The 14801-nt window shown below is 41.7% G+C and overlaps 1 protein-coding gene across 3 annotated transcripts in view; it reads left to right on the top strand.

Moving 5' to 3' along the window:
* The window catches only part of LOC115593951 (cell adhesion molecule 2-like), a 240756-nt gene extending 226419 nt beyond the window's left edge, over positions 1-14337 (top strand). For all 3 annotated transcript variants that reach the window (XM_030437673.1, XM_030437672.1, XM_030437674.1), the window contains 2 exons: positions 6744-6866; positions 8121-14337. In XM_030437673.1, coding sequence (XP_030293533.1) covers positions 6744-6866; positions 8121-8239 — 242 coding nt within the window. In that variant the 3' untranslated portion in view covers positions 8240-14337. The remainder of the gene's footprint in view (positions 1-6743; positions 6867-8120) is intronic.
* The last annotated feature ends 464 nt before the right edge of the window (positions 14338-14801 follow it).

Genomic DNA, 14801 nt, shown 5'->3' with positions numbered 1-14801 from the left:
AGGCCATATGATGAGTATAAGACATATTTTCTTGAGGGCAAGCGTCCAGGGCAGCTGATTGGTTGCTGTGTTTAATTCAGAAGGGCTAGGTTGGGGTTGCAGAATCCCCGCGGGGGGCAAGCGTTGGTTAAATATTGAAAAAGTACCGACCATCCTCTCTACATTTTCTCACCCCCACTCTGCAGCATAAAGCCGAGGATCACAGGAGAAATTAAAACATAATGCAAAGGTCTTTCCACTTATTGCTGGGCAATTATTATTGATGACCTGTCACATTAACTCGCTTTGGGGAAGAATTATAGCAACAATTTGGAATAAAGTGTAGAACAGAAAAGCAGAAATCATTAGATCCTGGGGCTAGTGTTATGAATTACATGTAATAGCCCTTCTATTCATTAAATCTCAATGGCAGGGGACACTTTCAGCAATCTTCAAGAAGCACTCAGTGCGCACACATGCACACTCACAGTTGAGGCAATCAACAATTTTCATTTGTTGACATTAGGGTTTTATTCGGTCCTTTATTAATTTTTCACTGCTTGTCTCCCTCAGGGGATTGTTGGGCTTGTGGTAGCAACTTGCTTCCTCCATGATCACTCATTTCTGTGTGGGCTTCTGTTTCTGCTACTGTTCTTCTGCAGATGGCTCACTCAATGGAGTGATTAAGAGTTGTGATTAAGGGTCCCATATTTTGCTCATTTTCAGGTCCATACTTTATTTTGAAGGCCTACTCCAGAATGCTGTCATGTTCAAAAGGCACATTAATTTACTGATACAGGCCACTGCTGCAGCACCTCTATTCATCCTCTGTCTGAATGCTCCATTTTAATGCCTGTCTCTTTAAGGCCCCCATCCCAAAAAGCCCAGTCTTCTCCGATTGGTCTGCTCTCACAGGCGTGAGCAGGCAACAGCCACTGTATTTTTGCATCTGCTCCGCTGGATTTTTACAACCACAGGTGACTGTATAGTTCTTATATCACAACCTTACAGAGGGATTGACGGCTCTTTTAAAGGCACAGTTTTTGTACACGGGCAGTGTATATTTTTCAGTTGCTTTAGCGCTATATTATAACCTAGACTGATGTTAGCATGCTAACCAGCTAACGACTGTGCTGGCAATGTAAACACCATCCTTTGTTCCTACATGTGGACAGTTCTTACACCTTTAACAATAAAAAAAAGATAAAACCAAACTTTGTACCTTTTAGTAAGCACAGGTCTGACGATGATGTCATCTCTCCGCATCTTCCTTGGTTGTGTCTTATTGCTGTGTTGAGGGGGTTATGGATTTTGCCAAACATTGAGCTGTTGTGATAGATTGATTCCTGCATGAGACTTAATGAATTCATATGATTAATTATCTGGCTTTGCTTATAACTTCATGCTGTTACCCTGCTGACCACAATTTCTTTTCATTCGGAGAAGAGAGACGGAGGTTGTTGAATATTCAAGATAGTGTCCAAGTCCACGTGTGGGCTTTATTGAATGATTAGCAGAAGTAATTTGTTTTCAGAATCTAATTAATCCACTCTGACCCAGCAAGCAATAATGTGCAAGGACACACACACAGACACACACACACACACACAGACACACATGTCTCGTTAGCGTCTCCTCTTTTCTGTCTTTCTGACTGTCGCACATGCATGGGTGCATTCATTCAAGAGTGTACGCACATGTGTCTTTCGGCCCTCTGCTACAGCCTCCAGGGACTCTTTCATCTTGGCAGTAGAGCCGGCATTAGATGCAGATTGGTGAATTCCAGTCTCAGCCAAAAAGTTGGGCGTAATTGACTCATTGAACAAGCGAAGTCTGCAGGCACTTTCCGACACTTTCTCTCCCTTCACTTTCCCTCTGTTTGCAGGCACTCTCTCTGTAGCGTCTCTAACTTCCACTGCAGCAGAAGTAATGCCGAGTAATATGTGTCACTTTACGTTTCACATTTAATGATGTAATATGCAGTGTTTTTTTCATGCCATTAGACGTTTTTTATTAATTTGGTTTCTAATGTTTGGTCACAGTTTATTTTAGGGTGATCGGGCCATATCTTACATAAGAATTATTATCTCATAAATACACATGAAAAATCATAGTATCGGTCCCACCTCACCTTCCGTGGCTACCAGAGATTTTGCAGTGCTTCTTCTAATCTGACTTCTTGTTAATGCAAACTCTTATTGTCTACTTTAGCACAGCGATATGCTCACACCCAATGTTTTTCTGACCCACACCACAGACACAAGGACACTGCAGCTGTGTAAGCTCATGCTTAAGCTAGCTGCTGCTTTATTGATCCGAGCAACTGAACCCATTGCGTCATAGCGGTCCATCTGAGATAGAGGGAGGAAAACTTGTAATCCAGAGGAAGAAGAATATATCCGTAGGGGATGAATTTTGATATTAAAATAAAAAACAGGCAGAGGGAGACGTATGTTAATCTACAGTAAGGAAAGGTTACTTTAGTTGTACATCGATGTGGTGATGGACTCAAGCTTGCATGAAAGTCACTGCAGAGGGATGGTGGGTTGCCAGGTCCAAGAGATGCTGTAACAGTACTTTCCAGATAGGCAGGTGTAGAAATGTTCAGTTTATTTTGTATTATTTATATTAAAAAAACAAATATGTACTGGTATATTCTTATTGTGGCTTCAGATGATTTGGTTACATTGGTGTTTATCTTCTACGAACACATTTTCTTTGGCAATTTAAGGACAGTGAAGTATAATCGAGTCAAAGTTTTTGATATTCAAATTGCCCAACCCCTCCATTTAGCTTCCTTCTTACAGGAGATTTTTAATAGACTACGCCTTCACATTTTTATGGATGTAAAGGAAACTGGAGTTAATCGCTTAAAGTATGATTTTGCAGAAATTAAAGTCAGATCAGGCTGGTATAACGGCGGTGATGATCTGATTTGAGGAGGGGGTGCAGCTTTTCCTTGTATGCTCATCATTTCCCTCCAGCTGAGACCTTGATGGAATATTTTAGCTCTTACTTGAACTAATAATGTTCCTTTGCACATCCTTTCCGAATCTATATGCCACGTTTTTGGAACAAGCCAAGGACTAATGGTTGTTTAGCCGGACGTGCTTTTATTTTATTCTGACCAGATATTATGACATTTTCATCCTTGAAACATCCTTTTAAAAAACCCACAAAGTATCAGTATCGCATATCCGTCCATGGCAACCCAGCATCAGTGAAACAGATAAGATGTGGAGTTACAGGCCAGTTAAAGAGTAACACTTTTGGTTCAGTCCGGCCAAGCAGTGGCTCACAGGAGCCCTGAACCCCTTTAATTTATTAAACAAGCCCAACTCGCTAGCCAGGCGACAAGGAGAGTGTTATAAATATTAAAAGAGGAGTTTGCTCTACCACACTCCCATATTAAATCACACAGAGAAGAATGTATGTGCCCTTATTAAAAGATAATGTGTTTTGGACCCATAAAAATGTATAACCCTCCTCTCTAGATCCCTCTTCCTCCTTGTCGCCCTTCCCCTTTTTCCCCGTCTTGCTCCAGCTGAAATTTCTGCCTTTTTCCTGTCCATCAGTCTGTATTTTTTCATTTCCTTTCTCTGTGTCTTCGCACGCCCTTGTTGTATTTTTCTCCTTCTGTGAGTAGCAGCGGACCAGAGCAGAATACATAAGAACACAATAGATGAACCGTGTTTTGCGGTCACTCGAATGGAAAGCATTTACACACTGCAAGTTATGATGAATTCATGTCACAGGTTTCTGTTTGCTTTATGAGTTAAGTGAAGACTCCAATGAAAATATAATACTGTATCAAATAGGCCTCAGTGGCGCTTTAAAGTAGTACTCCACCGCTGTCGGACTCATGATGGACAGTTTTGTATTTTTTATGTATGTTTTTTTTTTACTTTTTCAAAGATTTAAAGAACTGAGTTGAGAAGATGGTTTTGGTTGGTTGATTTGATGGTTTCTCTTTTTTCACGTGTTCGTCTCCATTGTCAAAACCTGGATTGCACAATAACCACAACACAAGTCGACCGCTGACAGTTCATTCGGAGATTCCGGTCTGTTTTGCTCTTAGCAGCTATTGTAGCCTTGAGCTGGTGGCCTCCAGCAGAAATGCGGAGCGGGGTATAGAGCTAAATTTTTAACTTCTCGCCCCCCCAAGACATTCTTTTACTTCAAACTTGAAGTCTTCAGACCCAACCGACACTGACATCACTTGAGGCAATCGATCTGACTTCACGCAGCTCTCTCTAGAGCTAGCAAAGGCTTGATACAGCTATTTTTTATACACAGTACTCCGACAGGTGAAATCGGAGAAGTTGTGTAGCTAGCTCCGTTCAAAAACAAACTGCGGTACTCAGCCTTGATTCGTAGTAGCCACAAACAAGTGATGTAAAGAGAAAAAAAAAAGCATTAAAACATCTATAGAAACTTCTCAAATCGCAACTGCAGCAGGATCAGCTTCAAACCATATACTCAGTATTTGGATAACAATTGCCACTTTGCCATTAAACCACAAAATATGCTACTTCTGGTGGCTATTTGAAGCTACGAGGCGGTGATAGCATGTGTCTCTTGAGTGGTGTAATTAGCAATGTTGTGGAGTGTTTGGTACATACTGAAGGTATGAATTAACAGTGAAAAATAAGTGACTTATCCCAGATGATGTAATGATACCTCTGACACATATTCTTAAAGATATAATACCTAACATTTCTGCATCGAGGCGTCTAAATACGAGACCTTGATAATGTATTATGTCGACTTGGGTACTTAGGTTATCTAAAACCTTTCTGACAACATTCGAAATACTCATTTGATTCAAGGTAATGAAATCATTTGGTCACCTGTCACCATCACCTCCATAACATGTATAAAACTTGAATTCGTCCTCTGTGTGTTTCCATCTGAGTCACTTAGATTTTCATCAGCAGTGGTGGTTGACCACTCCCATGATCCCACCCTACTTATGGCTTGTTTTAATTGGGGGACCCATTGCACGGGAAAAGATACATACTGTGCTTTAAATCACCAGCCTAATCTATACCAACCTATGCAGATCTTTTCAAAATAAATTCTGCTTACGACAGATTTTTGGTGGCATGCTCCTTTAAGGACCTGACACGACACAGACAACATGCTCTGTCGAGGGATTTGACTAGCAGCCCAGCCTCTTGGAAGTGACACCAGCAATACTGCGTGGCCAGAGTGTGTAGTACTCTACAGACCGACCTACAGTTCACTGTATGGTCATGGCTTGTTTGTGCCTGCACTGGGATGTAACAGCCAGACTGAGGCGCAAGCAGCAGGACAGTATGTGTGTGTGTGCGCGCGTGTGTGTGTGTGACGGTAAAAAACACTCACTGTCCTGACAGATAGAGGTGAAGAGACACAGCCATGTGTGTAACTAAACGCCTCGAGTCCTCGCCCTGCTGGGCCGTGCCAGGGGAACATTCCTCTACTCTCTGCTCCACTGACCAAGCAGAACTGCAGCACGGTGAAACCACGCTACACACGGCTGTGTGTGTGTGTGTGTGTGTGTGTGTGTGTGAGAGTGTGTCGGTATGAGAGTGTGTTTGTCCACTGGGAGGCGGTGAAGTGTGACGGCCCGGTCACTCGGACCACGGAGAGTTATGGAGCGAGAGCGAGCCAGCTGTTCAATTTGGCCACATGGGCGGACACAGAAAGAAAAGGAGAATACTGAAGAGAAACAGTGTCAATATAGGACGTGCGCTGTGTGTCTAAACCGGCCGTCTATCAGCGCCTCGCCCGCTCTGACACCGCCATAGTCTAACTATCAGCAGCCCACATACACACGCGAAGTGACAGGGTTGCATGTGGCACGGCCTGGCACCCAGAGGAGGATAATGAGACGAGTGCTAATTTCTCAGGTGTCATGGACTGATATGAATAATACAGGCTATTCTCCGTTACCCATCTCCCTCACTGCGTTAGCGTCCACGTTTTTTTTTTTTTATTTAATACAGTGGATGGATCAGTGTCTCGTCCCTACTTTTACCTTGAAAAGCCTGCAAGCCAGACTTTGTGGAGAAAAAAAAAAAAGCGTGGGGGGGGGGGAATGGAAATGAGCTATTGTAGAAGTCAAGAGAAACCTTTGATGGGTCTCTGCAGCCTCACCATGCAGATTTTCTTCAATCTCCGGGACACTACTATCATTTCGACTGCTTTTTCAACACCTAGGGACCTGTAGCAACTCTCTTACAGACAATTCATTTTCCTAACAACAATCCTTCTTCCCCGAGAAAGAGAAAAAGATTGATCTTTCTTTTTTTTTTTTCTGTCTGATGATTTATTTACTGTGTACTGCTCCTCCACTGCCGCCCCGGTTTGCATGTTGGGGACTCCTGCGGCACCGTGGGAGAGGTGATCCTGAATTATTCACTTCCTTTCTCCAAGTCCCTCTTTCATTCTCTTTTTCCTTCATTTTGCAGGGCGAATGTGTGTCTGCCTGTAGCTGCTCTTTGTGTCAACGCGGTGTCCGTCTCTCTCCTTCTCCCCCCTCCCCTCATTTTATTATTCTCAGAGAGCGAGGCAGCTCTGCTCCGACTGCATGATGTGAGAGGAGAGAGGAATGACAGCAGCTCATTAGAGCAGGAACGAGCTGGAAATAATCTTCTTTCTCCTCCTTGCCCTGTTTTGCATTGTCTGTCTTTTGCTGTTCCTCTTGCCCTCGCTCCCTTCACCTCGCCAAACCGACGCCTTCATCTGCTCTCTTTGTCTCTCTCTCCGTCTCTCCTCAGATCCCAACGCTGTGGGGCAGCACGGCACCGACCATGCCTTGATCGGAGGAGTGGTGGCCGTAGTGGTCTTTGTCACCCTGTGTTTAATCATTGTTCTGGGAAGATACCTGGCCAGGCATAAAGGTAAAACCACAGTGGACCAGACCTGAGTCTCTCAAGGCTTATGGAGCTAGTGGAGCATGTTGTACCTGTCCCATTAGACCCCAGAGTCCTGGAGTCCCCTGATTCCCAAGTGACAAGTTTTAGGACATACCTGCAGAGGTGAAATAAAAAAAGAATAAAGGTCCTGCACACATAGACCGAAGCCAGTAGTGCACACACAACACTCACTTGGTTATTTTTTCAAAAACAAGCCAGAAATGCCATTGTAGTTCTTCTTTTTTTTTTTCTTTTCATATATATATAAGTAGTTCAGCGGTAGTTGTCTGAACATCTAGTGGTAAACTGCAATCAGAAACTACTAATAACTAGTTTGGCACACTTGTTACAGTGCCAATCTCGCCCATGTCTAATGTAATAAGTCTAGTCTATAAAAACAGGACCTAAGTCGTTGCCCTCCGCATAACTCACTGAATCCATCCACTGTGGCATTACGCTCCCTGTTTACGTCACCCAGAGCATTATAAGCAATCAATTTCCAAATCTAAAAGCATTTGTGTCCCCCAAATATGTAGAAGTAAGACAAACAACAACAACGAAAACCCTATAATACCAGTGATTTTCATGCTGCACTGTCAATCTGATCCGAAAGACTGACTTGAGACTTGGACTGAAAGACTTGAGTCACATGTCTTGTTTTATGTAGAGTACAACAGAATGACCAGCACCTTTAAAGTAACTTCAGAAATACAAAATTACTCCTGTACTCGGCCCACGGTTTCGCCAGAGTGCTCTCTTTGGTACTTAAAGCTGTCCTAAAATGTGTAGGGTACAACTCTCATGCAAATTGAAAATAACAATGTACGGCATTCCTGGGTAATACATGTAGTGCATCCTCTAAAGATAGAAAAAAATAAGGGTAAAAAGTCTAGTGGGTTGCAGTGAATGGTCAGTTTCCAACACTGATGCAACTAAAGCGAGCCCTTAGTTAAAACTGAGTGCTGCATCACATTATTTGGGATGTGCAAACTTTAAGCCTCGGCAGCCGTGCCGAGAACAAACGGTGTTTGTCGGTGCATACCCTTACACGCTTTCTCTCACTGCAGTATTTACATATCCTGTAACATCCCGGCTTCTTAGAATTCTGCACATGAATTATGTAGCATTACCGATGTTGCCTTCAGATGTGTGTTTCTCTCCGCCTCGGGCAGCAAACACCATGCAGGGCTGCTCCGTGTTTGTTTTCCTTGATATAAGTTTGTTTTTCCGTTTCCTCAGGAACGTACTTGACAAACGAGGCCAAAGGAGCGGACGATGCGCCCGACGCCGACACAGCCATCATCAACGCCGAGGGCAACCATGCGCACGCGGAGGAAAAGAAAGAATACTTCATTTAGACTGCAGGGGGAGCTGTGCAGCTCTCTCCCCCCCACCCCCAACCTTTCAATCTCTGTATCTCTTTTTCTCTCTCTCCGTCTCCCCCTTTTCTTCTCCACCTCCGACCACTGCCCCCCCCCCCCCCCCGCGGTGTCGACGTGGCACCCGCAGGCAGTCCACAGACAGAGAGGTTCCCCCAAGTGTTTTCCTATTATTGCCTTTTTGTTGAGCCCATTTTCTATCATTTACATCTTGTCCTTTAATTTCCTTTGTTATTTTTTTCTGGCAGCCGGTGTTCACAGGCAGCTTGGCCAGTACTGCTGAAGGTGTCCCCCCCACCCCCCTTTCTTTTTCATAATGTATCCTCATCTTTGACATGAATGCCTGGAAGTCTGTATATCTACCATGACTGCTTCGTACATCGGGCCCTTGTTCATCCTTTCCCCCGAGCAGACGCATACTTCTATATCGCCCCGCCCCCCCCTTTGTTCACACACGTCCACAAAACACATATCATATCTCACATCAACACGGTGCCTAAAAATACAGACGCCATTGAACTTCTGTCAATGCCTTCATGTATCGTCTGTCAGTAGCGATGTAAAATGCTTCGTAAATGGTTTGCCGGGCCATCATTTCATTGCTTAAGCTCACAGCTTTTTTAATTATGCATTGCGTCTATTTTTTTTTTTTTATTATTTGAATGAGAAAAATCTTTGCTGTTTACGCCTTATACATGTCTATCACACTGAATATGGTACTTTTAGATGATTCCCCCCCCGACCCCACCCCCCTCTAAATAGACTTGTAATTAAACAGTGGACCCTTGTAAGATAAGAAGAAAGGTTTTGTGTAACACTGTAGCAAGGTTTGTCAGATAAGTGTATAATATGATTTTCATTACCAGGGTAGGGGTTATAACAAGGGTAGTGTGGTATTGTTTAGAGCAGAGAACACGCAACGATGCCAGACGAAGCATTCCATTGAAATAAACTCAACCCAGTATATAAAAAACATTTTGCTAAACCTGCCGTCCCTCTGTACTTTCTGTCTGTATATTCCTGCACTGTCCAGGCTGCAGTTTAGCGACAAACACCCGCAGTGTCCTCTTGACAGCTTTTACAGTAGTTTGTGATTCACAAAAAAGGTGTACAGAAAGAGTCAGCCTCCTCTCTCTCTCTTGAAAAGTTGTATAAATTGTATTGAAATGAGTTTAGCTTTTCACTTTGAACTATGTTTTCGTTCATGTTTGTGTCACGTCGGAATCATTTAGAGTCTTAAAGACCCCGTGAAATGTGAAAAATGAACCGTTGGGAGTTAATAGGAGCAAGCGCACAGTTACATCATGTGCAGGGAATTTAGTGTCAGTTGACTTTCCCTTACTCTTTTAGGGCCTAGTCCACACGTACGCAGGGATTTCTTGTAACAATTTTTCTACACGTTTGGCCGCCTGTTAACACGTGTGACGACGTCTTAGGTAACTGCAAATTCCGTCCAGGGGAAAGATGACGCAGGCGCATATTTTCATCAGTGTTTGTAGCATGAATAGCAAATGTTAACTCGGAGCATCTGTGATGATATTGGACTATTTGAGTTTGCACGTTGGCGGAGTATACTCTCTGCTTACTGTTTACGACGGCCCGTGCGTGCCCAGTGTACGAGAACGGCCATTAGAATTTATTTTTGTTTTATTTATTTTTTTTATGCCATTTACAAGAAAACCTGTGTACTTGTGAACTAGGCCCAAATTTTGGTAGTGTATTTTTCTACAAACCATGGAAACGTTTCTTCTTAAAGTTCGACCTTCAATTTTATCTTATGACAACGTTGCTCCTGTGCTCTGGTTAGGACAAAAGGACAAAAAACACTTGGTTCTGAAAAGAAGAAAGTGTTGTCTAATCTGTTAACAATATCCAATCTTTTTTCGCGCTTACAAATGTCAAAACACAGTACTGAACAGTGGTCTCTGGCTTGGCAGACTTCTTGCCCAGCTGCAACACTACGGCAGTCTGCCCAACCTCCTCGAATGTCACAAAAGTCAGCTCATGTACATGTAAGGAAACAACATATCAAATGTTTTGTAAAACATTAATGTGGAACCTATGAAATCTGAATGTATTCTTGGTTTGTAGGAACATAAAATGCCAGAATTTCCCAGACTGGGCTGTCACTTCTCTTATTGTTGCCATTTTTCAGAGCCACTTTCCATGAACTAAACTTTCATTTCCATTTCACGGGGTCTACAAGAGAGTGAAAAAAAAAGAGGAACAAAAAAAAAGGAAATAGTGTTTGAATGCTGGGTCATAGATCTGCAGGGGCCTCCTTTCCAAAAACTACAAAAATGAAGACAAATAGAGAAGCACAAAAATGTCTGAATGAGTAACTGTGTTCCCTTGCCAACAACTAGATTGCCTTGGGGAGGGTTCGTCTATTCAAATGGGAAAGATGAAAAAGGCTGTCTTTGATTCAATTCTGGGAAAGAAAAATAAAAAAATAACTACAGTTCATCTTTTTGAAAATGTAAGCTGAATCATGTTTTTTATAAAAAGAAAAATGTTTCTTATATTTTTTGGTTTAAATGGTTCTAAGCTCCCTGCTGTATATTGTGTCTGCTAAATTGTGGTTGACTGTGAAAATTGCTGTTAAATTCTGGATTCCCCCGTATTCCTTCAAATTTGTATATTAGCCACCTTATCTATTTCCTTTTTTTTTTTCATTTTTCATTGCATATTGGAAAACTTTTAAACAACTGTAATTTTGTTTCTTGGCACAAGGCATGTATATAATGTGTGAAAAACTAAACTTTGGTAATACACATTAGCATGTTTTTGTTTGGTTCTTTTTCATGTTTAATTTATTTGAGCTGAAGTTATTGAAGGAGAGAGAACCACGATGGAGGGGTGTTTGTACTTTCATTTTTTTATGAAGAACGGTGGCATCTTGTGTTTGTGGCGTGCTCGTCGGTGCTGCAGATCGGAAGGATTTGGTGTTAGAAAAAAATTTATTGAAAAAAAAAAGAAAATTACAAAACTCTGAAAGAAATCTGGAAAAATAAGTATGGGTACTTGTACGTTGGCCTTTTGTCCACGGAATCATAAGAAAATATACATTTGTCTTCACAAAATGCGAATTGAAATGCGTTAAAAGATACTTACCATCACGTTGGAGGCGATGGAAGTGAACGCAACACATCCTCGTAAACAACTCCTGTTTCCTCGCATTTGTCCCCGCCATTCCGTCTTGCATCAGTTCGCAGGAGTTTGGCTGATTTACTCTCCCGCGAAAGAGCGATAAACTCTGTGGCCCCTGGAACTAAAGACTTAAAGGCAAGGCACTAATCCACTAAGAGGGAGCAAATTATTACCAAGGGCAATATAATAGTGGGGCCCAGCTGTCTCCATTTCGATGGCCAATTTACAACATTATGCAAATAAGGTCAGCGAGTAAGGTCCTTTGTCGGTGCTATAACTCCGCTGGAATGAATCACAAGTTGGGAATCGGTAGATCGATCACACCAGTCACCTCACGTATATAATAATTTAGGTTGCATATTAAGTTTTAGGATAACTAACTGATTTTTTTTAAAATGCAGTGCAAGTTTGTTTTTTTCTTCAGTTTCCATATTTTAGTGCACTTCGGTCACCACAAACCTTCAGTAGATCCAGACTAAAGCGTTTCTAGACTGGGCTCTGGTCATTAGGAACCATCTGTATCACATGTGTGTATAGACTTCACAATGATGTAATGTCTTGTTTGTCTTTCTTTTTTACTTTTCTATCTAGTTATTTTAATTGTGTCTTCATTTTCTTTTCTTTTTTTTAGTTGTTGTTGTTGTTGCTTTGTCACAGGTGCGTCCATTGTAGGAATAAGAGAGCGGGGTGGAATCGATGTGTTGATCCTGAAGTCAAGGACACGGGCTGTTTTTTGTTTTTTTTTATTAATTGAACACAAATGAGCAGGTCCGCAGCGATGAACAGGCGCCTGCGTCAGAAACGATTCAGGTGCCATTTGCCGAATTATGAACTCTGACTAATTTGATGGGTATTTCTTAGTGGGTTGTGAAATGTGTTTTGTTTCTCTTTCTGAAAAAAAAAAAGAAAAAAATCACATGTAAATATTTGTTTTGACACGAGCAGTAATGAGCTAATGTGTTGCAAATGGCTTTTTGATGATAGTTAGACCAAACCTGAATCTCTTTTTTTAATTTGTTATTCTAACAGCCTGGCACATACCATCATGCACTATTTTGCTATGACAGAATCAACTGTAGCTTGGGGGTCAGATTTTTAGTCGTATTTTCTTTTCTTTGTTGTCGTGGTTGTTGTTGTTGTTGTTGTTGTCGGTTGAAACTAAGCTTTAAAAATTGTTGCCTCCTTGCTTTCCGAACGTGCTTCGGTTCCGATAAAGGTTCCCTACGTGGTTTTGTAAAAGAAATTCAAACTCAGAATTTTAATATTTAGAGTATTAATGAGGTGATAATAAAAAACTCAGAAATGTTATTGTTTCCGTAACTGAATAAACAAGCTGTCCTCAGAGGTAAAGACACTGTTTGAGGCTGAGAGGTGGCAGGGTCCGCCACATGCAAACAAAGTAAGACAGTGTGAAATCGTGTTGTCCTTAAAGGTCAGTTTGTTCACGGAGAGAGTTTGAAGCTCAATGAAGTTGTTTTTTTTCTTCTGGTAAAAATTTCTCCCGTGAAACTACATATGCAACTTCAATAATACCCACCACATTATGGGCCTCTAATTTCAGACAGTAGGAGCAGCTTTAATGTAGCCGCCGTGCCAAATCCAAGTCCTCTTTGTTTTTGTTTTTTTAGATTTGTCTCCATTCGGCCCAAACGAACCCACTTTCTTTAACTGAAGGTGGGAGAGGTGCAGCTGAGGTTATTTGTTCATGCAGATCTGGCAGTGCAATACTGGCAGAAATGTTTTGGCATGTACTTGCCCAAAAAAAATTTGGAATGTTGGCGGTGGCACATATAAAACCTTTACAAACCCCCACAAAAAAAACAGACTTAAATGCACGTTTAAATACATATTTTAATGTGATTACAGCAGGCTTATATGGCTTAGGTTCACGGGTGATTGATTCAAGATTCCTCTCCGTTGATAACACCTGCAGCCAGGAGTCATGTGTGGGTTTATTAAGTAACAGGAGCACGCTTTTATTAGAAAAGAGCTGTCAGCGTTGACCAAGTGCACTGATACCATTATTTCATACAAGATTTCAGTGAATATCTGTGGAGCTGTTTCTTTTGTGCCTTGCGACTCTGCACCTCCACTTTCCTCTTCCTCCTCCTCCTCCTCCTCCTCCTCCTCCTGCCTGCCTGTCTGCTTCTTTTTGAGGAGGGATGAGACGAGCACACATGTGATCGGTGATTATAGAGGCTCGTCCAAACTCCACCTGCCGGTACTGCATTATGCATTTATCCTGCTGCGGCCTATTCGCCACGCTGCACCGCCACAGCAGCACCGCCACAGCAGCACCCTCCTGCCACAGAATATCGCAGTTTGTGCACTCGCAATTTGTCCCCATTTTCAGGAAATTAGAGGCCCATATCAGCTAAAAAAAAAAAAAAAACTAAGTAAATAAAAATCTGAATAAGAAGATAATGGTTTAGAAATACTTCTTGTTTATGTTTTTTTGTTTTAATGGTTTTTATTCTCCACAGCAGTGATGATAGCATGACACAGCCCGGTCCAGTCCTCTCTGTCCTCCCTCTCTGACCCTTCATGTGTCTTTGCTGTACAGTTCAGCTTCAGTGCACTTCTTTGTTCCTCTGCAATATTGACACTCAGCATCAAATCAGCCCAATGTCCATATTGTCACGGTGATGGCAGCGACATGTGACACAAATCGCATGTGGTGATGTTTTTTTTTTTGGGGATCTTTTTTTGTTTAGTTTTTTTGCATCTCAGGAATATATTTCATTTAGAGACTTTTTATTTCTGTTTTGTTTTTGTGTTCTTGTCTTAAAAAAAAAAAACAAACAAAAAAAACAAAGGGGGTTTGTGAGCACTTCCCACTCTTGCTAGCTCCTGAAAGCTGACACCATGTATCTTGTTCAGTTTTAAGATTATCACGATGTTAATAAAAACTATTCAGTGATTCTTCAGTAACTCTGTCATCTTGCTATCATTGCGATATTAGACTTATGGAACCGTCTTTTTGATATGATCACTGACTTGAAATACTGATATTTAGAAATATGCTGCAAAATAACCATACGTTTTTTCCGAGGTTGATAGAAAAGTTGTGTTTATACACGGTGTTATCTGATTTTAGCTTATGGTGTGTAAGCAGGTCAATGCTTTTTTTTGTCCTCTATCATTATGTTTTCCTTGTAGCCACACACATCTTCATGTATATCGGTCAGTCACTCACGAAAAAAATACAGAATGTCCACAGTAAAGATCAGGATTAGAGCTAGACACACATGTTAGTTCAGCTTCTGATGTACCTTGGTGAAATAAGCTGTGCTAAGAGGGCTTCATTCGATATTTAGCACCGTAAACGGAGGTGTTTTTCCTCCCATTGTCTGTGGGATTTATTATATTTAATTTAGAGGTTCATTCTCAT

Source organism: Sparus aurata, chromosome 13 (assembly GCF_900880675.1).
Source record: "Sparus aurata chromosome 13, fSpaAur1.1, whole genome shotgun sequence".
NCBI classification, from domain to species: Eukaryota; Metazoa; Chordata; class Actinopteri; order Spariformes; family Sparidae; genus Sparus; species Sparus aurata.
The sequence above is the reverse complement of the archived record's forward strand: the minus strand, read 5'-3'. Positions and strand labels throughout refer to the sequence as shown.